General features: G+C 32.5%; 4 protein-coding genes and 2 long non-coding RNA genes across 13 annotated transcripts; 2 read left to right on the top strand and 4 right to left on the bottom strand.

Moving 5' to 3' along the window:
• The first annotated feature begins 55 nt into the window (after positions 1-55).
• LOC149093506 (uncharacterized) lies at positions 56-2,643 on the top strand. Of its 5 annotated transcripts, none has more exons than XR_016200048.1 (4): positions 56-261; positions 645-871; positions 1,012-1,517; positions 1,610-2,643. It is a non-coding gene; the product is annotated as an uncharacterized LOC149093506 (long non-coding RNA). The 5 variants fall into 5 exon arrangements; XR_016200050.1 differs by lacking the exon at positions 56-261 and adding an exon at positions 378-598 and having other exon boundaries at positions 780-871; XR_016200049.1 differs by lacking the exons at positions 56-261; positions 645-871 and adding an exon at positions 388-598.
• A 451-nt stretch (positions 2,644-3,094) lies between these two features.
• LOC112538938 (uncharacterized) lies at positions 3,095-5,372 on the bottom strand. 4 transcript variants are annotated; one of them, XR_016200054.1, is made up of 4 exons: positions 5,358-5,372; positions 4,541-4,580; positions 4,123-4,332; positions 3,095-3,993 (listed from the first exon to the last, which is right to left on the bottom strand). It is a non-coding gene; the product is annotated as an uncharacterized LOC112538938 (long non-coding RNA). The 4 variants fall into 4 exon arrangements; XR_016200052.1 differs by lacking the exon at positions 5,358-5,372 and adding an exon at positions 4,695-5,186; XR_016200053.1 differs by lacking the exons at positions 4,541-4,580; positions 5,358-5,372 and adding an exon at positions 4,443-4,460.
• Positions 5,373-10,386: 5,014 nt separating this feature from the next.
• Positions 10,387-17,911, bottom strand: LOC107363312 (sodium-coupled monocarboxylate transporter 2). The gene is made up of 14 exons (XM_015930528.3): positions 17,327-17,911; positions 16,928-17,185; positions 15,426-15,671; positions 13,921-14,041; positions 13,532-13,599; positions 12,963-13,043; positions 12,804-12,877; positions 12,545-12,685; positions 12,204-12,333; positions 11,790-12,062; positions 11,628-11,714; positions 11,299-11,566; positions 11,114-11,226; positions 10,387-10,954 (listed from the first exon to the last, which is right to left on the bottom strand). Exons 2-14 carry the CDS (start codon positions 17,036-17,038, stop codon positions 10,904-10,906), a joined length of 1,764 nt encoding a protein of 587 aa, XP_015786014.2. The 5' UTR covers positions 17,039-17,185; positions 17,327-17,911; the 3' UTR covers positions 10,387-10,903.
• Positions 17,912-18,491: 580 nt separating this feature from the next.
• Positions 18,492-21,055, bottom strand: IntS10 (integrator complex subunit 10). Its single transcript, XM_015930552.3, has 5 exons — positions 20,774-21,055; positions 19,650-20,709; positions 19,510-19,592; positions 18,894-19,449; positions 18,492-18,784 (listed from the first exon to the last, which is right to left on the bottom strand). The coding sequence occupies exons 1-5, from the start codon at positions 20,948-20,950 to the stop codon at positions 18,606-18,608; spliced, it is 2,055 nt and encodes a 684-aa protein (XP_015786038.2). The 5' UTR covers positions 20,951-21,055; the 3' UTR covers positions 18,492-18,605.
• An 85-nt stretch (positions 21,056-21,140) lies between these two features.
• LOC107363304 (uncharacterized) lies at positions 21,141-22,247 on the top strand. Its single transcript, XM_015930514.2, has one exon. The coding sequence runs from the start codon at positions 21,308-21,310 to the stop codon at positions 22,175-22,177; it is 870 nt and encodes a 289-aa protein (XP_015786000.2). The 5' UTR covers positions 21,141-21,307; the 3' UTR covers positions 22,178-22,247.
• A 54-nt stretch (positions 22,248-22,301) lies between these two features.
• LOC107363306 (troponin I) lies at positions 22,302-23,653 on the bottom strand. The gene is made up of 7 exons (XM_015930515.2): positions 23,586-23,653; positions 23,254-23,355; positions 23,068-23,191; positions 22,880-22,980; positions 22,774-22,817; positions 22,668-22,709; positions 22,302-22,606 (listed from the first exon to the last, which is right to left on the bottom strand). Exons 1-7 carry the CDS (start codon positions 23,589-23,591, stop codon positions 22,399-22,401), a joined length of 627 nt encoding a protein of 208 aa, XP_015786001.1. The 5' UTR covers positions 23,592-23,653; the 3' UTR covers positions 22,302-22,398.
• Between the last annotated feature and the right edge of the window lie 291 nt (positions 23,654-23,944).

Genomic DNA, 23,944 nt, shown 5'->3' with positions numbered 1-23,944 from the left:
AAAGATGAGTGTGATGATGACGATAATGAAAAGATCACATGAGGCAGGATAAATAAGCAAAAGGTAAATGAGGATGACGATGAGACGAAGATGATGGTGATGATGATGAAAGTAATGCAAAAAAAAGACGAAGAGGAAGCTTTGAAATGTGGTTGTGACCCTTGAAAGTAGAAGACCAAAGAGAAAGTCCTGTCTAAAATTTCCCATGTTATTGTCTTACCCTTAGGCACTGTTTACCTACAAAATGACTGTTGACTCAAGGTAAGCTTGTACATGTATGACAATAATGTTGCCAGTGGAAAAGTAAAAGAGAGCGAAAATAAATAAAATAAAGTATTATGATAAAAATGCGAAAATAAAGTAACAAATAAAAAATAATCAAGAAATGTCAATCTAAGACGAAAGATAGCGTTAGGATCAAGGCTTATTGATATGCTTATGCAGAGAGCAAAAGAAGTAAACAGAAAGCTTGTTCTTGATCTTGTGTCTTTTTTACCTTCCACCTTCCACCTTTGTCCCTTATTATTTGGACAGGACAAATATTACTTTAATTACCAGTCTCTTTAACTGTTGCTCCCAATGGTAACAAGGTGAACAGGTTAGTATATGACTTTGCTTAACTCTTCCCTTTGCTCCTATGACAGAGTTACATTGATGAAAAAGCCACAGAGCTTTATGGATCCTTGAGTCCCTTTGGTCGCTACAGAAGTCCTAAATTGCTTTGCTTCCCTGCATGGGATCTTCATCTGTTTCTCATTCTTCACTTTTTGCCGTGAAAGTGTCTCCTTTCTCCTCTCTTTTTCCTCTTTCTTTCCCCTTTTTTCACTCTATTGTCTCCTCAAAACAAATCAGGACAATAATGAGGATCAAGGTAGGTTGGCAAAAAAGCATCACCAACGTTTTTTTTGGCCAATTCTGTTCTGGTAATTTTGTCAACAAAAGATTTCTTTCTTCAAGATTCTTATAATCATTTTCTTCAACACCCTTTGGTCTTGTCTTATTTCCTAACAGAACTTTACCTGATTTTGCTTTGTTCTCTGCCTTTCTTGTGTCCCAAGAGTCCATTTCGCTATACATATTAGCAGATATAATTTTCAATGGTCATTTTCACGTTAACCCAAGAATCAACAAAGGCAATAATAACAATAACAACAATAAACAAACGGTGGATCTAATGATGATGAAAGGTCTTGGAGACTCCAATCAATTTTGATTATTTGCTTGTTGGCTAAAGCAAGGCTTGTAAAGATCTTCACCTTTCAAGATGTAAGGTCCGGACAACAAGGAGACAAACAAAGGAGACGAAAGGAAACAAATTTTTTTCTATCAATTTTATAATCATCTAATTGCACTTCTGAAAATCAAACACAAATGGTGATGCTGGCGGTGATGTTTATGACAATGATTATATTAGTGATGATATTTTGCTTTGTCGATCCTTTGTCAATTTCAAACGACAATCAACAATCCACTTTCATCACAATCATCATCAGCATCACACACTCAACACAAATAAGGTAAATAATTCACTCAATATATTATATTTTTTTATAGTAAACCTCAATTCTTTTCTTATTATTGTCTATGTTTTTTATCCATCTTTTTTTAGGTTTGATATTATTCAATCAATAAAAAGACCAATGACAATTGATAAAAATTGTCCACAAAACAAAATGAGTTCATAGTAGGGTGCTTACCACAGCGAGTTAACCTTGGGTGGCAGGTAAAAAGCCAGATGATCCAAAAGGAAAAGGCAAGGCAAGCAGATGAAAGAGATGTTGAAGATGAAGACAAAGAAGCTATACATCTTTAAGATCTTTACTGATATTGGGTTGCAGGACCAGTAAGGGACTACCGATCAAACCTAGTTGTCTATCATAAAGATTATTGAAGCAGAAGAAAGAAAGCATAACCTGCAGGGGTTTATAAATTTCAATATCATGTTGAGTCTGTATGCTACGTATTTGCTTCAAGATGATTTTGTTTAAATGATGAAGGTATGAAGAGGGGAAATAGAGAGAGAAAAAGACAGAGAAAAAGAAAGGTAACCTCTCGAAATATTTCTCTTGTATTAGAAATTATATTCAGAATTATATTGGTAATTCGATAACTGTCAGTTAATAGTTTAAATGGTTTATGGAAAGGTAGAACCAGTTGTCGGTGGAAACTTGAGCCATTGAAATGTATTGATGTTAAGTTACGCTGTTAACCTTTTTCCTTCTCTACTTAACCATTTAACTTGTTGCTTCTTAATCATCAACATCTCCATTTTTTCCACCACTATCATCATAATCATCATCATCGTCATCATCAACAACATTAAAATCATCTGTTTTCCTCTTCATTATTTTACATCCATTTCGTTAGTTTATATATTTTTTTATAAAATGTAATATCTGTTTAGGTATATCTTTATGACTTTGATGATCATTTTATGGATTTTTCATAATCATTCAATATAATTTTCATCATCATTTTTCAACGTACTTCAACAACCTCATACATTGATACATGTATGCACACTTATCTTTGACAAATTTAATTCCAATAACAGAGTGTAATTAAATAAGTTAACTTAAATTATCTGTATCATTATATTAATCAAGGTAAAAGGCTATCTAAATAAAATTTATTTAAACTGTATTCCTTTTACACCAAATATATGACTTGAAGAAATCAGATAGATCTTTACAACAAAAATTAACTAAAATTCAATGGTAAAAATGATCATTTCCTTTTAATATTCATTTAAATTAATTCCATTTGCACAATATTTCAATGTACACTCAAACCTCTCATAATGAGACCCTCCGATAATGAGACAATTTCTGATCAGAGTCATCTATGGATTTAATAATCAATTAGCGCTATGATTTTAACTTATTTCTTTATATCATCTATGCAGTTTCTAATGCAATAATATTGTTGATAATTAGTTAAACATGTTTTTTGATGACAATTGAATCATTATTGGTTAAATTAAAATGTAACCAAAACAAATATGTACCATAATCGATATAAACAAAGCCAAAAAATCCTTCGTTCAAATAGCGTCTGTGGAAATAAGCTTAAGAGCTATTCACAGAGAGTCTCATTATGAGAGGTTTGAGTGTATATTTATCAATAAATCGTTTCTTGTTTTCTCGTATTAAACGATAACATAAATGTTACAAGTTCATTCAACCTAATTTACATTTTATCAATTTCACTATAAATAGTTAAATCATTCAATTGGTTGAATATGAATAACAATGAGAGATGACGAATAAAATGAAATTAAAATTAACTCAATCCATCAAAACAGTAAAGTTCATTTAAATTTTGAAGGATTTGATGATATGTGCTGATCATTTTCTTACTGTGTGTATAGATTTATAACATAACTTATGTTGCCCCCAAAATGTAATCAAATTCTCGGAGGCAAATCAAAAATGATTTTTATCTCATGAATGATGGACAATTGGAAGGTATAACTTTGTTTGAAATAGCGAAAGAAAAGGCAGAAACCCATGACTTGTCTCCTTATCAAATGATGGTGATGATCTTCCCGTGAGATAAAACTTAATGGTCTAATTGATTAAGCAGGTAATATATTAGATTAGAAACCATAGGTTACGAGGCTTTTGTTGTTGAATTATTTTTTTCTGGCCATGAAAACGGCAAAAGGAATCTGCAAATACATTTTACTGATACCATTTAGATTACATCATTGACAAAGAAACAGGTAGGCCAAAAGACAAGTGAAAAGCCACCAGCAGCAATTGAAGGTTGAAACAGCAATTTAAGATGTATTCCATTATTAACTTATCTTATCAAGTGTTCCAGGCTGATGATTATTGAATCTCTAACAGAAAACTTGCTCGGACCGGTGACAATGAAAGTTAAAGCTTCTCTTCCTATGGTTTTGGAATCCAGTTCAGTTATGTGTAGACATACATATAGCAAATAGATTTATGTAAAGAGGCAAAAGTACAACCAAAAGGAACCATGTAACTAAAAAAAAGAGTTTGGGAGAAAGAAGAGGAGGAGTAGGTTAGAATAACGAATAACGAAATGGCTGACTGAACAGAGAAGATACCAAATGATGATAATGGTAAGTATTGATTCAAGAGAAAGATCTACCTGTTCATTCATCTTTGCTCGCTTTGCTTTGCTCTCCGATGGGAACCAATGAGTCTCAAATGAACCAGAGAGAAATTAAATAATGGGGATAACTTTAAGGTAGAATGAATAACAAAGATTCCTTTTCTCATCTCATCACCAATTATCACTTTTTAAGAGAAGGAGGAGAAGATTAAAAAAGACCACCAAGAAAGATTGAAATTGTCCACTCTGATAAACACCAAGATGAAACAGTAAATGCGAAATGAATTGATAAACAAGTCTCCTCTTCTGCTGCCTTCTGATTTGGCGGCTAAAAATTGCGCTAAAATTGAATTCACCTTTGACTCCGTTTGGTGACATTTTTCAACATTTAATTTTTCAATTTCACTCTAATTATGATTTTAACTTTTCACTTTCAACTAATTTGGATACTCACCGGTTCAAGGTGAGATTAATTTTTCAGTCTCTCTTGTTATCTTTTCATGCATAGTTTCCATTAAAGAGAAAAGGAAAGAAAAAGAATCATTAATTTATGCTAATTAGTCAAAATTTTTGCGTGTCAAGGTAATGAAAGATTAAAAATTAATTACACAGAATAAGGTAAATAATTAATGGCTGGTGATTTCATCATCTTGTCCAATTAATGATTATATCAGTTATGACAATTTATTTTGACTCCTATTTACATGTGAAATTAATCCCTCCAACATCTTCATGTTGCTGATACCCGTGTTCAGGTTATTTTATCAGTAGTTCATTTTAATTATTGGTTTGGCTGGCAAAATTGGTGAAGCGAGGAACCATTGTGATCACAGAAACATTGACTTCATTAATATTAGCATAAAACTCAAAAGACAATTGACTTCAATCATTTACAAAATTCATAACACTTTCATCAATTTTGAAACTTATACAAAATGTAATATTTACAATTGGCTAAAAAGTATTCAATCAAAATCCTATCAAAAGTGCATTGAAAATTACAAGAAAATAAACAAATTGATCAACAGTTACAGTCATTAAATAAATGAACAAGCCAATGTGTAATTGTATCAGGAATTGTAATAAGAGGACAAACATCAATTTGTCTTCGAAGTTTTCCCAATATGATCAACTGGATTAAAATTAAATGAAAAAATGGCAAAATAATGGTCAGTTAGTTGGGCTATCTCCGTGCCATGTTCAATTAGTTGTCGTTCAATCGATTTCATTTCTTGCGATTCTTTAATTGCTGAATAAAAACGGGTACTCACGTTATTTTAATTGCCTGATCATCTTCAAATTAACCGATCATTTACAATTAGTTAGAATCACTAGATTTTTGCTTCAGTCTTCCCAATAACGAAATACAAAATAGGTTTTTATTAGATGAGCTAATGCCATCTATGGATGAATCAAAGATCTTACTGTTCTCTGTTTCTTTGCTATTTCACCTTATTAGCTAAATTTCAATCGCTCAAAGTAAAGCATCAAATTAAAAACAGCTCATTCAAATAACCGATTGCATTCAAATATGTTTTAATTTAAACTTTACAATTTCATCCAACATCTTAATAGACTATCAGCTATTGAAAAGGAAATTAAGGATTTGGATCAAAGAGTACTCTTTGATTTGGATACTTCAGAGCTGCTACGGCCATCTATAGCTGCGAATTGAAACTGTATCTTCAACAGTCGTCTCGAGGAAATATTCCTGCATCGGTGCGTTTATTGAAGAACAACTGTAAGTGGGAGAAAGTCTGTCGTTATGCCATTCGATGGAGAAAATGTCAAAGTTCTGTTTGGTATACTTTGGCGAATCTTGCGTTTTTTACAGTAAGGAGTGAGTCTCGGTGGGGGAAAGTTTACCAAGAAATTTTAGGCCGAAATAATCTTCAAAATATCTCTATCAAATGGTGCTGTGATGGTATTTTACTCACTACCGTCGAGAAAAGACGGTTGAAGAGAGTCACCCAAAGAAATTAGAAGAATTCCCGAATTACGAAAACGAAGTCAAGAAAATGAATTACTGTCTCTTTATTTCCTCTTTGTTTTAAGTTTAACTGATGATTTTCAAGAGGAATACTTAACGCAAAACTGTGGCACAAAATAAAATTAAAATTTTTCTCTATTAAAATGTTTTAACTAATTTAATTTTCAAATAATCATTCATTTACAATATTGACTGGGCTCGTCAAATAGCATTCTAATAATGCATTTGCACTAGTAAGGGTACTCCTCAGGTCTTATGAAAAACCTTACTGGTATTACATCTGTGTTGTATGTCTGTGTTATATTTGGGTTTATAATTTGGACATTTTTACAATAAAATATTAAGATTGATTGTTGAGGGCTAAGAGGTAAAGGGACAAAGGGATGAATAGGCGAAAAAAGGTTGTGAGGTTTCTAGATTTGGGTTTTGTGGGTAAAAAGACACAATTATCACATTTGTAAACGCATTGCCACAAGTGGACAAAAAACGGGTGAAAATTAGATTTATTGAAATTCAGACTAGGTGGGTTTGTAGGGAATAAAAACTCAGTCTATTTGTGTGATTTGCAAAATTTCTCTGATGAGTAGTTTTCGAGAAAATTGAGGTCAAAATTGAAACTTCGGTCGCCTTTTGTGTAAGAATGGAAGCAGATTTTTCCACGAAACTTATTTTACTGAAGTAAATTTTGATAAACAACCAGAAAACGTACACATTTTGAGAAAAAAAACTTTTCTTTTGCCGTAAAACAGTTTAGTTCGATTTTGATTTAAACTGATCGCATTCTGTGGCCGAAATAGTTAGCGAGCTGAAACTTAATAATAGTTGATAGAAGTTGCCAGTTCACATCATGAGCTAAATAGTTACAACAATAAAACAACAGTTTTCTTGATTTTGGCCATTGAAATTAAAACTTTGAGCCTTAATATTTCGAGAATGGCATTTCTTGCAATCATCATTCTTTCGCCAATTTAATCCTTTACTAATTACTAATCCGATTCAATTTATTAAGTTTGCATTAACGCGTTTAGTTTGCGAGTTTTGGGTTAATAATGCATAAGAAACAACTTATTCAACTAAACAAACTCATATTAACACATATCTTGGTAAATAAAGCATTTTTCTGGTTAAACTTGAAAATGAAATGCAAAGAGTGATGTAAAAGGCTCGAATATTTGAGCAAAGAGTCGAGACTTAGTGGAGGTTGAAAGGACATAAAAACTGTGTACATTAGTACACTTAAATATCTTATACGATGGACAGTTTTCTAGATAATCGAGGTCAGAGTTGAAACTTCGGTCGTCTTTTGTACAGCAATGGAAGCAGATTTAGCCATGAAATTCGATTTACTGATGCATCTCTTGATGATCAACCAGAAAATGCCCTTATTTTAGAAAAAGAACTTTCATTTTTCTGTAAAACAGTTTAGTTCGATTTTTATTTAAAACGCCTCATCCTGTGACCATAATATTTAACGATCTGAAACTCATTATTTGTCACTGAAAATTGTTGCTGCATATTGTAGATTGAATATTTGTTTCAATTTTTCAACAGTTCTCTCGATTTTGGTCCATTGTGCTGAAAAGTTTGAGACTCGATATTTCGAGAATGGCTTCGCCTGTAGCCGTTATTTCTTCACCAAACATTAGATCTCATTATGGGCTATAATATTTTAATATATCAAAACATTCGACATTTTACGTAAAAAGTTATAGCGTTGTATTACTTATGTTGTAAGATGTGGAACTTGTTTTGTTAAGTTGAATGGTTACCAAGCAGAAATTTTTGGCGTAAGAAAATTCTCTGTAATTAAATGAATAAGCTCGAATTGCAACCGATGTTCAATCCTGTACTGTTTTAGTCTATAATCAAATCTAGTGTTTGGTGAAGGAATAACGGCTGCAGGCAAAGCCATTCTCGAAATATCGAGCCGCAAAGTTTTCAGCACAAAGGACAAAATCGAGAGAACTGTTGAAAAATTGAAACAAATATTCAATCTACAATATGCAGCAACAATTTTCAGTGACAAATAATGAGTTTCAGATCGTTAAATATTATGGTCACAGTATGCGATCGGTTAAAATCAAAATCGAACTAATCTGTTTTATGGCAAAAGAAAAGTTTTGTTTCTCAAAATAAGGGCATTTTCTGGTTGATCATCAAGAGATGCATCAGTAAATCGAATTTCATGGCTAAATCTGCTTCCATTGCTGTACAAAAGACGACCGAAGTTTCAACTCTGACCTCGATTATCTAGAAAACTGTCCATCGTATAAGATATTTAAGTGTACTAATGTACACAGTTTTTATGTCCTTTCAACCTCCACTAAGTCTCGACTCTTTGCTCAAATATTCGAGCCTTTTACATCACTCTTTGCATTTCATTTTCAAGTTTAACCAGAAAAATGCTTTATTTACCAAGATATGTGTTAATATGAGTTTGTTTAGTTGAATAAGTTGTTTCTTATGCATTATTAACCCAAAACTCGCAAACTAAACGCGTTAATGCAAACTTAATAAATTGAATTGGATTAGTAATTCGTAAAGGATTAGATTGGCGAAAGAATGATTATTGCAAGAAATGCCATTCTCGAAATATTAGGGCTCAAAGTTCAGCTACTAATGGTCGATATCAAGCAAACTGTTTTCAAATTGTTAAAAGTATTAGACCCATGATGTAAAGCAGAAATTTTCATTGCCAAATATGGAGTTTCAGCTTGCTAACAATTAAGGTCACAGGATGCGGGCGTTTTAAATAAAAATCGAACTAAACTGTTTTACAGAAAAATGAAAGTTCTTTTTCTAAAATAAGGGCATTTTCTGGTTGATCATCAAGAGATGCATCAGTAAATCGAATTTCATGGCTAAATCTGCTTCCATTGCTGTACAAAAGACGACCGAAGTTTCAACTCTGACCTCGATTATCTAGAAAACTGTCCATCGTATAAGATATTTAAGTGTACTAATGTACACAGTTTTTATGTCCTTACAACCCCCACCAAGTCTCAAGTCTTTGCTCAAATGTTCGAGCCATTTACATCACTCTTTGCATTTCATTTTGCAGTTTAACCAGAAAAATGCTTTATTTACCAAGATATGTGTTAATATGAGTTTATTTTGTTGAATAAGTTGTTTCTTGTGCATTATTAACCCAAAACTCGCAAACCAAACGCGTTAATGCAAACTTAATAAATTGCATTAAATTAGTAATTAGTAAAGGATTAAATTAGCGAAAGAATTATGATTGCAGGAAATGCCGTTCTCGAAATATTAGGGTTCAAAGTTTTAATTCCTATGGCCAAGATAAAGAAAACTGTTTTTAAATTGTTAAAAGTATTTAATGCATAATGTGTACCAACTACTTCTATCGACAAATAATGAGTTTCAGCTTTCTAACTATTATGGTCACAGAATGCGGTCGATTTAACTAAAAATCGAACTAACCTATTTTACAGAAAAAGAAAAGTTTTATTATCCAAAATAAGTGCATTCTCTGGTTGATCCTCAAAATGAACTTCAGTAGTTTGAGTTTCATGAAAAAATTTGCTTCCGTAGTTGTACAAAAAGCTGTGCAAGTTTCAACTTCGAATTCAATTTTCTCGAGAACTGTCGATGAGAGAAATCTTTAATCGCAAAAATGGGCTCAGTTTATATGTCCCTACAAACCTACAGAGTTGTAATTTGAAAGAAATTAATTTTTACCCGTCTTTGCCCATTTGTTTCGGTTTGTGAATAAATGTGATAACTGTGTTGTGTCTTGTTAGTAGCAACCTAATATTTGTAAACCCAATTTTAGGTTAAAGAATATAAATTAACTCTAAATTATCCTTGTTAATTTAGATGTTTTATTTCCTTCCTTCTTAAAACTACTCATCAGAGAAATTTTTAAATCACACAAATGGACTGATTTTTTGCCTACATACCTACACAGTATAAATTTCAATGAAATAAATCCGTTTTACTCGTTTTTGCCCATTTGTGTCAATGTCTTTTCAGTAAAACTCCACAAAACCCAAACCTAGAAACCTCACAACATTTTCTCTCCTATTTACCCCTATTTATCCCGAGGTACAGTGGACTGTAACTCTTAGCCCTTAAATCAATTTATTTTCACAATCAAATATTTTTATATCAAAAATGTCCAAATTTTAAACCCAAATATAACAGAGACAGACATACAACACAGATGTAATACCAGTACGGTTTTCATAACTCAATTTGAGGAGTTTCCTTATGAGTTACATTATGAGAATGCTAATCGACAAGACCACTCAAGATTGTAAATGAATGATTGTTTGAAAATTAAATTGGTGAAAACATTTAATAGAGAAAAATTGTAATTTTATTTTGTGCCACAGTTTTGCGTTAAGTATTCCTCTTGAAAATCATCAGTTAAACTTAAAACAAAGAGGAAATAAAGAGACAATAATTCATTTTCTTGACTTCGTTTTGTTTTACTTGATTTTAACATGTTTCTTTCTCGATTTGCAGATTATTCTCGATAATATTAGTTATAATAATAATCATAATAACATTAATTGTTATGTTAAATATGCGTGTTTCCAATAATAAGTTTGAGTGAGTGGTGATGATTTTTTGTGTCCATTTAGATTCAACGTACAGTGTGTGAAACTTGTCTTTAAGATGCAGTTACAAATTTGTTTCCTTAGCTCTTCTTAACTTAATAAGTATATTTTAGCTTAATTCCCAAAATAATGTTCCATAGAAAAAAAATCAACATAATGTATATCTACATATACATATTGAAAAAAGACAGCCAAAGTAAAGGAGGATGAAAAAGAACAACATTTTCCTAAATTCTAGATGATATCAGGTAATCAGGTTTTCAGAATTCATTCCTCTAACGGATATTTCAATAACCTGGAAAGAAGGAAGTAAAATAGACAAATTAATTCATTGAAGTCAAAAGTCAGATACGATCAATAGCGTAAACCATTAAGATTATTGTAAAATTGAATCAATATTTCAATAATATTCACATATCATATTCATATATCTTCAATATTATTTCATCTTTACCTCTTTATCTTTAGAACTATCTGATTTAGGAGGCAAAAGTCGTTCAGGCCAAATTTTCCAAACTAATGGACTCAATGTATTTGGATCTACATGTTTTACATCATTTAGACCACCTTTGAAATTAAAAAATTAAAGTTAGTATTTCGATGAAAGCATAAATTGAAATGAATTGAATAATAAATTACCAGTTAATAGACTAGCTACAAAACTAACGAAAAGACATATAATAAAACCAGTGACAGGCACGAGAAGAAATGCTATTCGGTACAATTTCAGGAAAAATGGTTGATTTTCGAGCACATCATCAACAATTAGAGTTGAGTTTGATATGAAATTGGCAGGGCAACCAGTGATTAATGTTTCCTTGAAATCATCATTAGCTGGATAAACAAGTGAACCGATAAGGACCCAAAATCCAAATGAAACTCCGAATGTTAAACCCGAAATAACACCCTAGAAACATATTGAAAACAGATTAGTCAACCAAATATGTTTAAATAATAATCTCCCGCACCTTTGAATTAGCAAATGGACAGAGAATGGCACTAAGATAGATCCCAAGAAGTGGACCAATTAAACAACCAGCCAAGGATATAGCAGCCTGAAGAAAATGAAATATCAAATGAAAAGATTAGAATCAGAAATTAAATTGAATAAATTGGTGAGTCAAGTGTACCTTTAAAACAGAGCCAATCTGTCCAACAATGAATGCCATCAGAATTGACAAGATACCATAGAAAATGGCAGTTATTTTGTTGAAATTTTTCTGATTTTGTTCACTCAGACATCCAAGACGAGTTTCTTTAAGAAAATCATCCCAAGTTACTGCAGATAAAGCATTGAAACCGGATGATAGAGTACTAAGGGAAGCACTGAAAACGCAAGTAACAAATATTCCAGGTAAACCTTTGAATTCAGACATTGTGTCCATTACAAAGTAAGGCATGAGCTGAAAAGATAAACAGCAAACAAGTTATCACAGATAGTTATTGGAGTAAATATTATCATTTATAATGAATGTTTCATTAACATTATTAAGTAATAATAAAAAGGATAATGAAACTGGATACTGATCAGAATCAAATTTTACCTGGTCTGTTTTAGATATTTTACCAGCTTTGAGAGGATCGCAATCAGCATAATAAGCAAACACTCCAATACCACAAAGACATGCACAGCTAATCATGAGTATAACACCAACTAGATTTACGTACAATGCTCTGTAATAATAATAAAAAGAGGAAAAATAAAGATAAGGTTTGATAAACAAAAATGAAACAAAAAATCAATAAAAGTACGCTATAATTTTCTGTAATATTGTTCATGAGGCTTGAATGCAACAAAATGTACATTAAACTTGACCAATATTTAACAATTCCAGATGAGCAAGCTCAGCAAATCATAGTGATTTTATCTGTTGACAAAACATACAATTTAGCTTTCTTCTGGCTTTGGGTATTGCAATAACGTTGAACTTCAGTTTGTGTTGTACAGTAATTGCCACACCACATAATTCCCATTCCAAGAACTGAGTTCCAGAAGTTGTTTGTCTTTGAAACATCAAGTTCAAAGCTAATAACCATTTTGTATATCAGAGGCAAATCCGATGAAATCCGACCGAGAAAAGATTGAAATAAATGATAATAATTAGTTTACTAGATTATTCAAGAAAATCACTAATGAATCTTACTTGGTAAATTCAATTCTGCCTCTTTCAGCAGCAATACGAAAAGCTTCACCAACACCACCGACCAGATAGAAAGCCTAAATCAGTTTCGAGTAGATGTTATTAATATAAGCGAGTCCAGTATTTTTATCGATTACAAGATGGACATCAATGGTTAATTACCCTTAACATAACGGCAACTAGTCCAATGTACATAAGACCAACTTGCATCGTATCAGTCCATACGACAGCCTTGATTCCACCCTGAAAAACATAAAGCACAGAGATTAATTATCCTGATTGATATAAAAATTGGTCGGGACTAAATTGGCTCAACAGAAGTTAAATTAACGGTTAAAGTATTTAACAAAAGAGATAAATTGACCACTTATTGATTAACTAATTAAAATAAGTCAACATGGAAATAACATTTTCAACAATCATTAATAAATTGTAATTAAATATCATTACAATTTCACCAACAAAAATTATTGACAAAAAAGTCGTCTCCTTAAAAAAATTAATGTCAATGGTTCTCGAGTTGATTCTATTAATAATACAAGTCTGGATATCGATTATTTGATGGAAAATATATGCAATAAATGATTAATAGAAAATTGTAACAATCTAATTTAGTTTGAGAGAGGGAACAATTTACTGAATGTCTGTCTGTAATGTCTGAAAATGTCTCTTTTCGGTGGTTCCCGGGAAAGGGTTCAGGATAACGAGATTTCTGTTAGTAATGGACTTACCAGTGAAGTGTAAAAGGTACAAATAATACCAATAATTAAGATGGAAGAGGTAACCGACAACGGAGTCACTGCACCGAGAGTAACAGGTTAAGTTATATGGACTTCGTGATTGGTTTAGAGGTTGTGTATTCTGTGTCTGTGTAGGGTTGGTGTTACATACACACACATATTTGTAATTTTGATAGTCAATCAAAAAGGGATTTCAAGGGAATAATCAATGGTTATTTAAATAAATGTATAATGGGAACTGAAAATAATAAATGAATGGGTCAAATAATGGCGATAATCATGAAAATTATAAAAGAGGATCAACTGACAGATAACAGATAGTAACAAGCTAAATGGCATCGATAGAGTAAATGGATTAGTAAATAGATTTTTCAATGAACCTGAGCTTAAAGCCAAAGATGGCCCATAAAGGACTACACCCATGTACGGAACGGTTCCAAGTAAGAAAGCCATCGATGCTGCTAAACGGACGTTGTCTCGATTAAAACGCATTGTTAAATACTGAAAGGAAAAGAAGGAAAAAAATTATTAGACATTTAGAAAGACTTGAGTTTGAAGTAAAAATATGGAATAATGAATTTCAGGTTGAAGTATTGAATTGAAAATTGGGTTCACATACAGTTCAAATCATAATCTACGTGACTTTCGTGTATTGAGACTTTAATTTCTCATGTCAATCGTTTTTTAAGTTTTGACTGCTTTTAATTTCATCTATTTCCTGAATCAGCCATAAGACTGTGTGGAAAGATTAAATTGATATTTTCAATTTATGGTCAGGCAAACAAAGATGATTAAATTTGAGAAACTAGAGACTTTGAAAGGAGTAACATGAAAATAATGATGATGAGCCTCGATATTTCAAGCCCTATTAGTGTGTGTTTTTGATTGATTACCTTACATTAAGATTGTCTGGTGCAGATAATTTAACATTTAAACTCATTTACATTATTGGAAAGTTAACTGTTGGTTAGTTTTTTGCCTGGTTTTTGATTTATTTGGGTAAAGTGGAAAGGATATTTTAAATGTCATTTTCATTGTTCATAAGTTGTCAAAGCAATTTGGCAAATAAATCAAGACTCTATTATTTGGTTACTTTGAGCAATTAGTTGAATACTGTATTTGATTGTGGACATAAATGTTAGCGATTAACAGTATATTAAAGGCCTAAATTAGCAAAGCTTTCAACTATCGATTTGATGGAAAGAAGACGATTAATCATGATAAGGTGCAGCTATTTGATCATTTTGGGTTCAAAAGGATGACTAATTGTTTTCAAGTGTAAAGATCTAACTGGGTTGATTAACATTGAAAATCAATTGTGAATCTGTGCAAGCAATGACGATTTAATTTGTTGAAACAGTTAATGATAAATTAACAGTAATCAATTTCATGTGTATTTTGACGAAGATACGATTAAATGTTAATTGATCAAAGTAGCAGACTATGAATGGGAATATGGGTTATAACCAGTAATGATACACTTAATGAGGGGAAAGATTGATGAAGCAATTGATCACAATTTAATCATCAATAAACAGGGATCCATATCAATGATGGATACATATTTATTGGTGAAAATAGAGATCAGAAGAACGAGAAAGAATTATGTATTATTAATGAATAAGATTACTTAAGATGAAAGTATTCAAATCATTAATGTAAACTATTGATTGAGGGAAAAATTGATTTCATAAATGGATAGTTGTATGGTTCAGTGAAATCCTTTCCAAGAGATGAATCAATCAAAACTGATGATCAAATAAGAGGTAAAAATTATCCAAACAGGATCAATGGATAACAAATGAAACCAGATTTTTCACATTCAATTCATGTCAACCCAAAAATCTAATTTGCTATTGGGATTCACAGTGAATGGATACTTTACCCGGTTAACACTGGTAAAGGAAAGTTTGAAGTAAACTGGAAGAAACAATTCGGCAGCAGTGATTGAAGCAAAAATGGCGGACAGAATAACAACCCAAAATTGTGTTCCTTTGGTGTACATCTCAGCCGGATAGCCCAGAATGGTTACAGAACTTTGGAAACTGGCTAAGAGTGACATTGATACAGGGAACCAGTTCAACGATTTGTTTGCTGTTAAAAACTCCTTGCTTGATTCATTTTTACGACCCTAGAAGAGATGGAAAAATTAAGAAAAAGATTTTAGCATTTCATTGTCAAATGGTTTACTGATAAAGAGATTGAATTGTTTAGCAAGCAGAAGAGTCTATGGTTAGCTAATTAGTTTAGGCTATAATTGAATAAACGAAAAACTTGTTTGATTGTTTGTTTAGTGAGTTACAATTGGAGTCTTAATGTTGATTTTGACTCAAGTTACAGATGGCTTGCAATTTGAAACAATCTGTATCTTTGCTTTTATTATCAGGATATTGAAATGGATACATTCATGGACACAAATTAATTATGTAAAGGTTAAACTTATTGTAGTCTTTCAGCATTAATCATGTAATTGCAAGATTGCAGAAATGGTAAAAGACTATTACAATGGCTTCAACTTGAGTTAGCTACTGTGCTTTAATAGACGCTTGATTCAGCTTTAACTTGACCAATAATCACAGCTTTGAAAGTTAAAGATTGATATAGCTAGGAATAATTATTGCAATGGTTAAATCAATCTCAAATCGCAGAAGTGTCTAAAGTGATCAACTGAATACTCTTAAAACATGGCAGTCACAGCGGTGAATCTAGTTACAAATCAGAGTTCCTACAATAGCTTTAGTAAATATCTTTGAATAATTCCAGTGATGCTAATAACCAAATAGGTGTGAGATTGCAGCAGCTTTAGACTGTGCACCTGATCTGTGTTCTTGAGTGGTCTTTGTATTAGTGCTCTTGGAATCGGCCAATATTAAACGACGTTTATTTCTATACGCTGAGTATGCTTTTGATGCTTTCGATGATTTCATTCTTCCCGATCTTCTTCTGGATCGAGGACAACATGTACGCACTAAGCAAGTAACGATTAATAAACAGAAACATATTAAAATTAGACCCGCAAAAATGGTGAAAAGGTAAGGAATCCAGTTCCTGATGCTTTTGGAAGTAAATACAGTTTCGATCAAAGTCTCATTCACTGGAGTTGTTGTATTATTCATTAAAAAAAATATGATAGCACTATGAGTCTGGAAAACTACATTAATTTTGAGGATGAATATTAGGCAAATCTCGTAGAGGAAAAACAAGTGTAGCCGGTAAATCAATATTCACATTGCATGAGATAACTTGATTATTTTCGATATGCAAACAGTCGGATGTTATAATGTATGCATTAAAAAAATTTCACTGAGTTTAAAAGGGATATTGATAAAGATAATAATGTCCAATTGGGAAAGCAGAAGATATACCAATCCAAATGGGTTTACTCACTTTGAATGCATAGAAAATTCCTATTCCAGAGGAACAGACGAGCATGAGAATAAAGACAATATAGTCAACAGTTGAAAATTTGTTTGTCATGGCATCCAAACTTTCGTCCATTGTTTATTTTAATGAGTTGGTGGACTGCTAATTAGTTTATTAAAAGAAGGTAATAAATCCAATTATTTAACTAGCTAAGATGAAATGGTATAACAGGCAATGTCAATCAAGTGGACACGCATGGGTTTTCTGTCCGGTTTAAGAAGTCTGGAACGTCAAAAGATAACATAATTTAAAGGGTTGAAGGTATCGTTTTAAATAAGTAAAAAGCCAAGATTGATTGATTGGCTTCACTGAAAATTGGGTTAAAATCGATGCGAAAAAATGTTAATTCAAGTATTTACTTACCTAACGAAGTTAAAACAGGTAACATCAAAATAAGGATGAAATGGTAATCACGACAAAGATGATTGCAACCTTTATCCTGTGCTATTGTTAACAATAATAATAACTGTCAAAGAACGGGAAAATTGTTGTTTGAAACAATTAAATTAAATAAACAACCGCAATTCATAGGTTTCTTTGATTAAATATTACTGGTAACATCAACAAAAACAAAGACAATGGCAATGAGCAAAGAGAGGGAAAACAGTTACGCAAAGTGTGATGAATAGATCAGAGACCAGATCAGGTTGACATTAATATTGGGGAAATGTTGATCATGTGTAAAATGGTGATATTTGAAATGGTCAGAAGAACATGGAAAAGGTTGGTTATTTAAAAAGAAGAAGTTAATAATGATAATTAACAATCAACGTGGCCTGGACAGTTGTATTATCACAATGTATATCCATTTTGTGGATTCACTCTTTTTTTCTCAATTACAGTCAGACTCTCTTCATCTCTCTGGTTAATCGCAAGCGCAATTGAAAAATACAAAATCAACGATTAAGAGACTAATAAATGTACAAGTGAACATTGCGAAGTAAACCAAAGAGTCGAATAATCATCGTCATGATCAACATTATATCATCCTGATCATTATCATAATGCTCATCAAAATCTCTTTACCTTTCTTATTTTCCTATCGCTTTCCATTGCGATCCTTCTTCATTTCATTGTGATCTTTAACAGAGCATCCTCTGGACAATCTCTTGATTATATCATAATTTTAAGGATCAACCATGGTTCTGGTTAAAATCAGTCAAAATGAACAGCCGATATCTAAAATTTTCTTAAATGTTAGAGTAAATAATCTGAATTAACGCTGTCCTTTGCCATTTCCTTTCATCAATTTGAAATACCTGATAATGGCTACTAATATTTTCATTTCATATTGATATTTTATCTGAAATTTTATTGTAGATCTGAGCCAAAGAGTAGAGAGTTCCTTTACTCATTGATCTGAGCTCTTAATTGGTGATTAGTTTCTTCGCCAAACTACAATATATTCTGTAATTCAAGCTTACTGCAGAAAGAAGAATGATGATATTAAAGATGGAAGTGATTAGTGATGGAAAAAGTAATTTGTGTTCAATATCGTAAGATGCCAAAAGAAATAAAAGGTCCAGTCTTTGATTTAAAAATTGAAGTTATATTAGCAAGCAAAACTTTACATTTTAATCTGTATTTTCGATAATTTACAAGCTGTTAATAAAATATATGTGTTTTATATTTAAATTTCATCTTAAGATAGATCTTTTACGTGGTCAAGAATAAAATTAGTGAACAATGACGGTTCCAAAATGAATTTGCTTTTCTTCATCTGGTTTACTAGAATTGTTTTGATCTCTTCTTTGGCATTTTTGTTGACTCCTCGAGTAGTCATAGTTTTAGATTTAGAAAATTTACTTATTTGAGGAGTTACTGTAAAGAAAGAGAAGAGAAAACAATCAATAAATGAAAATATAACATTATGGATTAAGAAAATGGCTGATAAATTAATATCAACATGTAAATTGAAACAAATTTTTACCTTTCCCCTGATCTTTGATTTCTAATGTGATTCCTTTCGCATTTACTAATGACATGAACTCTTCCAATATATCAGGATTGAAAATAAAATCACAGAAATGCAGGTAAACAAATTTCACCGTTGTAGTAGGAGATCCAGTAACTTTTTTTCGTATAGTCGCAATACATTTGAGAAAAAGATCAACCTCTTTAGGCCAGTTGTATTGGGATAAAACTATCAGATGTCCTAATCCGAGGTCAGATGGTTTGACAGAAAGAAGAACACGATCTTTCAGACATGAAATGATAACTTCAATGCAATAAGTTAAGATGTCATTTCTGTTGTAATTGATGAAAACAACTTGACGTCCATAATTATTATTGCATTCCAACTTAGGTTTATCATCTTCTTCTTTGGATTCAGGAACTTTCGTTAACATTGAAACACCATCGAGAGAATATTTCAGAGCAAGCGAATAATTATAGCTCATAAGTGCAGCTGAAATTGATTGAAGACAAGACTTTACATTTGTTTTACAACTTGCTTCAAGAGACTTTACACATTCATCATGATTACCCTGAAATGAAAAAACGGAATTAGTACGAAATTAGAAAGAAACATCAGAGATCATTCTTACCCGGTAAATAAGGCAATCTTGTTTGAGCATCTCATACACTCGTGACTCAAATACTTGCGTAGCTTGAAACTTGGTCGATGTTTCTGAAATTGAAAATGGAATTAATTGATTGTTTGATTGATTCAAAATCAAAACTTTACCTTTTATTAAATTATAATCCTGATTGAGAAATTCAATAGCCTGAAGAGCAGCAGTAAAATTTTCTTGAAGTTCGGAATTATCGGTAAAAATGATTGGTGACGAAGATTTTAGATGAATTTTTCGCTTTTTGACAGGATCTCCTTTGTAAGAGGCTCCTTGCTCAACGAGAATCAATTTTCCCGCAGTTTCTTTCATGTATTTATGAAGACAACGTACGAAAAGTAAAAAGGCACCATATATTACTTGACTAACATGAATTCCTCTGTAGTCAACTTTAGCATTGGACGAGCTAAGATCTATAGGCCCATCGGCTTCTGAACTCATACTAACAGTTGTAATATCTTGGAAAAATTTTTTGATTTTTTGGAGATGAGCTAGAATAATACCAGAAAGAAAACTCTCTTGGGCCCGATGTTCCTCGCATACCAAAAGATCCCAACCAAGACGCTTTCCAAACATGTTAAAAACGTCTTCGAAACGGGCTTCGGTTTCTTTATCCATGACATGCAAATCGTTAATAGTCTCTTCATCTTTGAGTTGTCCTATGATACTTATATGGCAATAAAATTCAATAGTCCGATCCAGCAATGATAACATTAAAGAGAGTGAAGTATCAAGATTTGATTCAGGAGACAAAATAACAGGCAAAATATCAAAAACCAGCAACTTGTTGAAGTAGTCTGAGTTTCTAAGACTTTCTTGATTTTCTTCAGCTCTTTTAATCAATTGCAGCAGATTACTAGCATGCTCGTTAATTTTGTTAGGAAACTTTTTCATAATTAACAACATCAATTGGCATGCTTCCATTGGATCAGCACACAGATTAGCAACATCAAGAAGAAGTCTATGTTGAGCAGCTGGCGAAAAACAATTGAAAAGGTTACGATAAAATGTTGAACTTGGGCTATTGATAGTTCCTTTAACTGCTGTTATAATTTTCTGCATCTCTTGATTAATATTAACACTCATTGATTGATTCTTTTGGGAAAAAATTTCATCCAAATGACGACATGCATCCATTAAACGTCCTTCCTCCTTCGCTTGTAAATACTGTTCAAACTATTGAAAATAAAGAAAACTTAGTCAGTAAATGTTCATCTTTTAAACGTAAAATATCGATTACCTTGATAGCATGGGAATCAGGGAATAAATTTGAAGCAGCGAGAAACCATGATTTAGCTAAATTAGAGTCGCCATTGCTAATGCTTAGTTTGGCTTTTTTGATACAAAAATTTTCAATATCTTCAGCAGGCATTTTCTTATTATCGTCAGTATTCTGATTTTTAAACAATGTCCCCATAATAATGAGGGTTAGTGAATCAAAAAATAAATTATTAAAGATCTAAGCAACAATCTGAATCAATCAAGGAATCAAAGACATTATCATGTAAAAACAAATTTAAAAGCTGATTTTTAAAAACGATGACAGTGCCATCTCAAGGAATACAGCAAATTCAGCCGGTAAAAACTTTCGTTGTTTGTTGATAGATGGCGGAAGTTTTCTGCCTTCAATGATGAATTTAGCGCGCTTTTATCTTTCATTTTATTCTTTTGTTAATTTTTGAAAACGTTGTTTCCTGATTAAACGAGTTAATCATTATTGTCTAATTATTTCATTCATTTCTTTTATTTTTGTTCCTTATAATTTTTTTCAATAATGGCAAAAGCCAAGAATTCAAAAGTTATTTCAAATGGTGATGCTAAAAATGCAGCAATGGAAACTGACGAGGTGGTAGCCAAGCCAGTGGTTGAAGAAAAACCGCGTGGACGAGGTAAGAAAGCCAAAGTTGCTGAAGCCGAGCCTAAAGCTAAAAACGGTGAAAAAGAAGTTGAAGATGAACCAGAACCAGTGCCTGAGCCAGAAGCTGTAGCTGAGCCAGAATCTGTTCCTGAGTCAAAACAAGAAAAGCCTCGTGGCCGTGGCAAGAAAGCCAAGGCTCCTGAAGCTGAACCAAAGCCTAAAAGCGATGACAAAGAAGTTGCGGAAGAGCCTGAACCTGAACCTGAGTCAGAATCCGTACCTGAACCAGAATCCGTGCCTGAGACAAAACAAGAAAAACCTCGTGGGCGCGGCAAGAAAGTAAAAGCTACTGAAGCTGAACCAAAATCTAAGAACGAAGAGAAAGATGTTGAGGATGAGTCAGAACCCGTTCCTGAGCCAGTGGTCGAAGATAAACCTCGTGGGCGCGGCAAGAAAGCCAAAGCTTCTGAACCTAAGCCCAAAGCCAAAGAGGAAGTGATTGAAGACGAGGCCGAGGCTGAGGCTGAGGCTGAGGCCGAAACAATTCCTGAGAAGAAAGCTAAGAAAGGTCAAGTAGCAGTTAAAAGATCTCAACGTAATCTCAAAAAACCTGTTGTTGAAGAAACTGTTGAAGAAAAACCGCGTGGACGAGGTAAGAAAGCCAAAGTTGCTGAATCTGAACCAAAATCTAAGAACGAAGATGAAGAAATGGAAGAAGAGCCAGAGCCCATTCCTGAGCCAGAGGTAGAGAAACCTCGTGGTCGCGGCAAAAAAGTCAAAGCTTAATTGTCAAGATGTTTCATCATATGCAAAACCCTCTTCATCAATAAAAATAATATTCAATTTATTATAAAAATTTTCTGTTTCGCAGTTAATTATTTTGTTGTATCTTGCAAACAAAGTGATTCAGTTTTTATTGTTAAGTTTTTTTTATTTGTTCATAAATTGTCAATTTTGGTACATGACTGCAGCAAGGTTAGATTAAATATTAAATAAGGTAAGATCAATTAATCCTCTGCTTCATCAGCAGAGACAACTTCGGAAACAACTTCGGAAATTGAAGTCGTCTTACTCTTTGGTTGAGCCCATTCGGGCTTAGAAACAGCAATTTCATCGACTCCTTCAAGTCGATAATCTTTCTTCTGGACTTGCTTCAGTTGATTCCGATAATCCATTTGGGAAACACGAGCAGTAAACATTCGAATCTTTTCCAGCCTAAGTAAGATTGAAACAAAATTAGTTGAAAGGTTTAAAAATACTTGATGAATTTACTTACTGATTGGCAGTCTTGGAAACCTTTTTCAATGGAGGAATCACGCTAAAAATAAGGAGAAGAAACAGGATAATCATGAATTTGAACTTAAATCAATCAAATTACTTACAATTTTCCTTTCAAATCATTGACTTTCTCTTGTAACTCTTTAAGCTGAAAACGAAAAAATTGAATGTTAAAATCACTCGAGAATTGGCTGATTCCAAATTGTTTACCTCTAACTCCTTGAGTCGAGTTGCTCTATCCAAGTCCCATTTTTTGCTTTCAAGGTCTTGAACTCGTTTGAAGTATTCCTTCACAATTGATTGTAAGGTTGCTAATAGTCAAGAGAATCAGATTAGAAAATGAAAATCAACAATTTAGGTTAAAAATCGGAACTTCAGTAAGTCAATTATTACATTACCTTCATTGACTCCGTCCAAATTTTTGGGAGTTCCAGTTCGCTCTCGAATGATTCTTCTTCGTTCCTCAGCTTTCCGTTCCTGTTCACGTTTCAGTGCCTCAGCAGCTTTTCTTCGAAGAAGGTTCTTTAAAGTATTTCATATCAATTAATAGCGATGCACAAAATATTAAACTATTTCCTACTTACCCTGAGTCGCTTTTTCCTCTCTGGTGTCATGAAACCTCGCTTTTTGCGGGTTTGAGCCTCGAGTCGAGCTCGAACCTCGGCTTTCCTTCTTTCTTTGTCATCCTACAAACATAACAATCAAAGAAATAAAATTAAGTAATCACATTGTATAACAATCAACAAAATTTGGACACTAAATGGATGGATATTTGGAGTTGGATATTTCTTGTTGGGAAACAAGTCTGTAATAAGAGATAGACTTGAATAGATGATGGTCAATGTTAGTTATTAGATGAAGGAACGACATGAAATGGAATAAATCAACTGATTATGAATAGAAATTAGTAGATTACCAGCATTTTTGATAGACTTGGTCTCTTTTCTTGTTATATTCACAAATGCAGAGTAACTTCCGAGTTTAACTTGCTAATGGTTCAGCTTACAGAATAGGAAAAAAAGAACCGTTAAAAGAAGTGATTTGCTGATGATGTTGAAGTTAAAAGTGATGAGGAGGAGTGGGTGAGAGATGAGAGATCGGTAAAATAAACAACCATTGAGGGGAAGATGGAAATGGAGACGATGAAGATGAAGTTAAATATAATCTTTAACGTATTTTTACACGAAAAAGTTTCCTTCTTTTTTTCACTCATCCTCAGTGCTTTTAAACCCTGTATCCAACTTTCTTATGGTTAGTGATATGAGTTGCTAAAAA

Source organism: Tetranychus urticae, chromosome 3 (assembly GCF_039701765.1).
Source record: "Tetranychus urticae isolate SD_2017Ah chromosome 3, NJAU_TeUrti_SD_1.0, whole genome shotgun sequence".
In the NCBI taxonomy this organism is placed as follows: domain Eukaryota; kingdom Metazoa; phylum Arthropoda; class Arachnida; order Trombidiformes; family Tetranychidae; genus Tetranychus; species Tetranychus urticae.
The sequence above is the reverse complement of the archived record's forward strand: the minus strand, read 5'-3'. Positions and strand labels throughout refer to the sequence as shown.

Excerpts from the sequence above, each read along its gene's own strand:
- LOC107363304 (XM_015930514.2), top strand. The coding sequence starts at position 21,308 with ATGGCAAAAGCCAAGAATTCAAAAGTTATTTCAAATGGTGATGCTAAA.
- IntS10 (XM_015930552.3), bottom strand. The coding sequence starts at position 20,950 with ATGGGGACATTGTTTAAAAATCAGAATACTGACGATAATAAGAAAATG. Across the intron at positions 20,710-20,773 it reads CTGATTCCCATGCTATCAAG|TTTGAACAGTATTTACAAGC; the intron begins GTAATCGATATT and ends TATTTTCAATAG. Across the intron at positions 18,785-18,893 it reads AATCAAAGATCAGGGGAAAG|TAACTCCTCAAATAAGTAAA; the intron begins GTAAAAATTTGT and ends CTTTCTTTACAG.
- LOC107363306 (XM_015930515.2), bottom strand. Across the intron at positions 22,818-22,879 it reads CTCGACTCAAGGAGTTAGAG|CTTAAAGAGTTACAAGAGAA; the intron begins GTAAACAATTTG and ends TTTCGTTTTCAG. Across the intron at positions 22,607-22,667 it reads GTTTCCAAGACTGCCAATCA|GCTGGAAAAGATTCGAATGT; the intron begins GTAAGTAAATTC and ends AATCTTACTTAG.
- LOC107363312 (XM_015930528.3), bottom strand. The coding sequence starts at position 17,038 with ATGGACGAAAGTTTGGATGCCATGACAAACAAATTTTCAACTGTTGAC. Across the intron at positions 13,600-13,920 it reads ATCTTTGGCTTTAAGCTCAG|TGACTCCGTTGTCGGTTACC; the intron begins GTTCATTGAAAA and ends CTCTCGGTGCAG. Across the intron at positions 10,955-11,113 it reads ATAGTTCTAAAGATAAAGAG|GTTATTGAAATATCCGTTAG; the intron begins GTAAAGATGAAA and ends CCTTCTTTCCAG.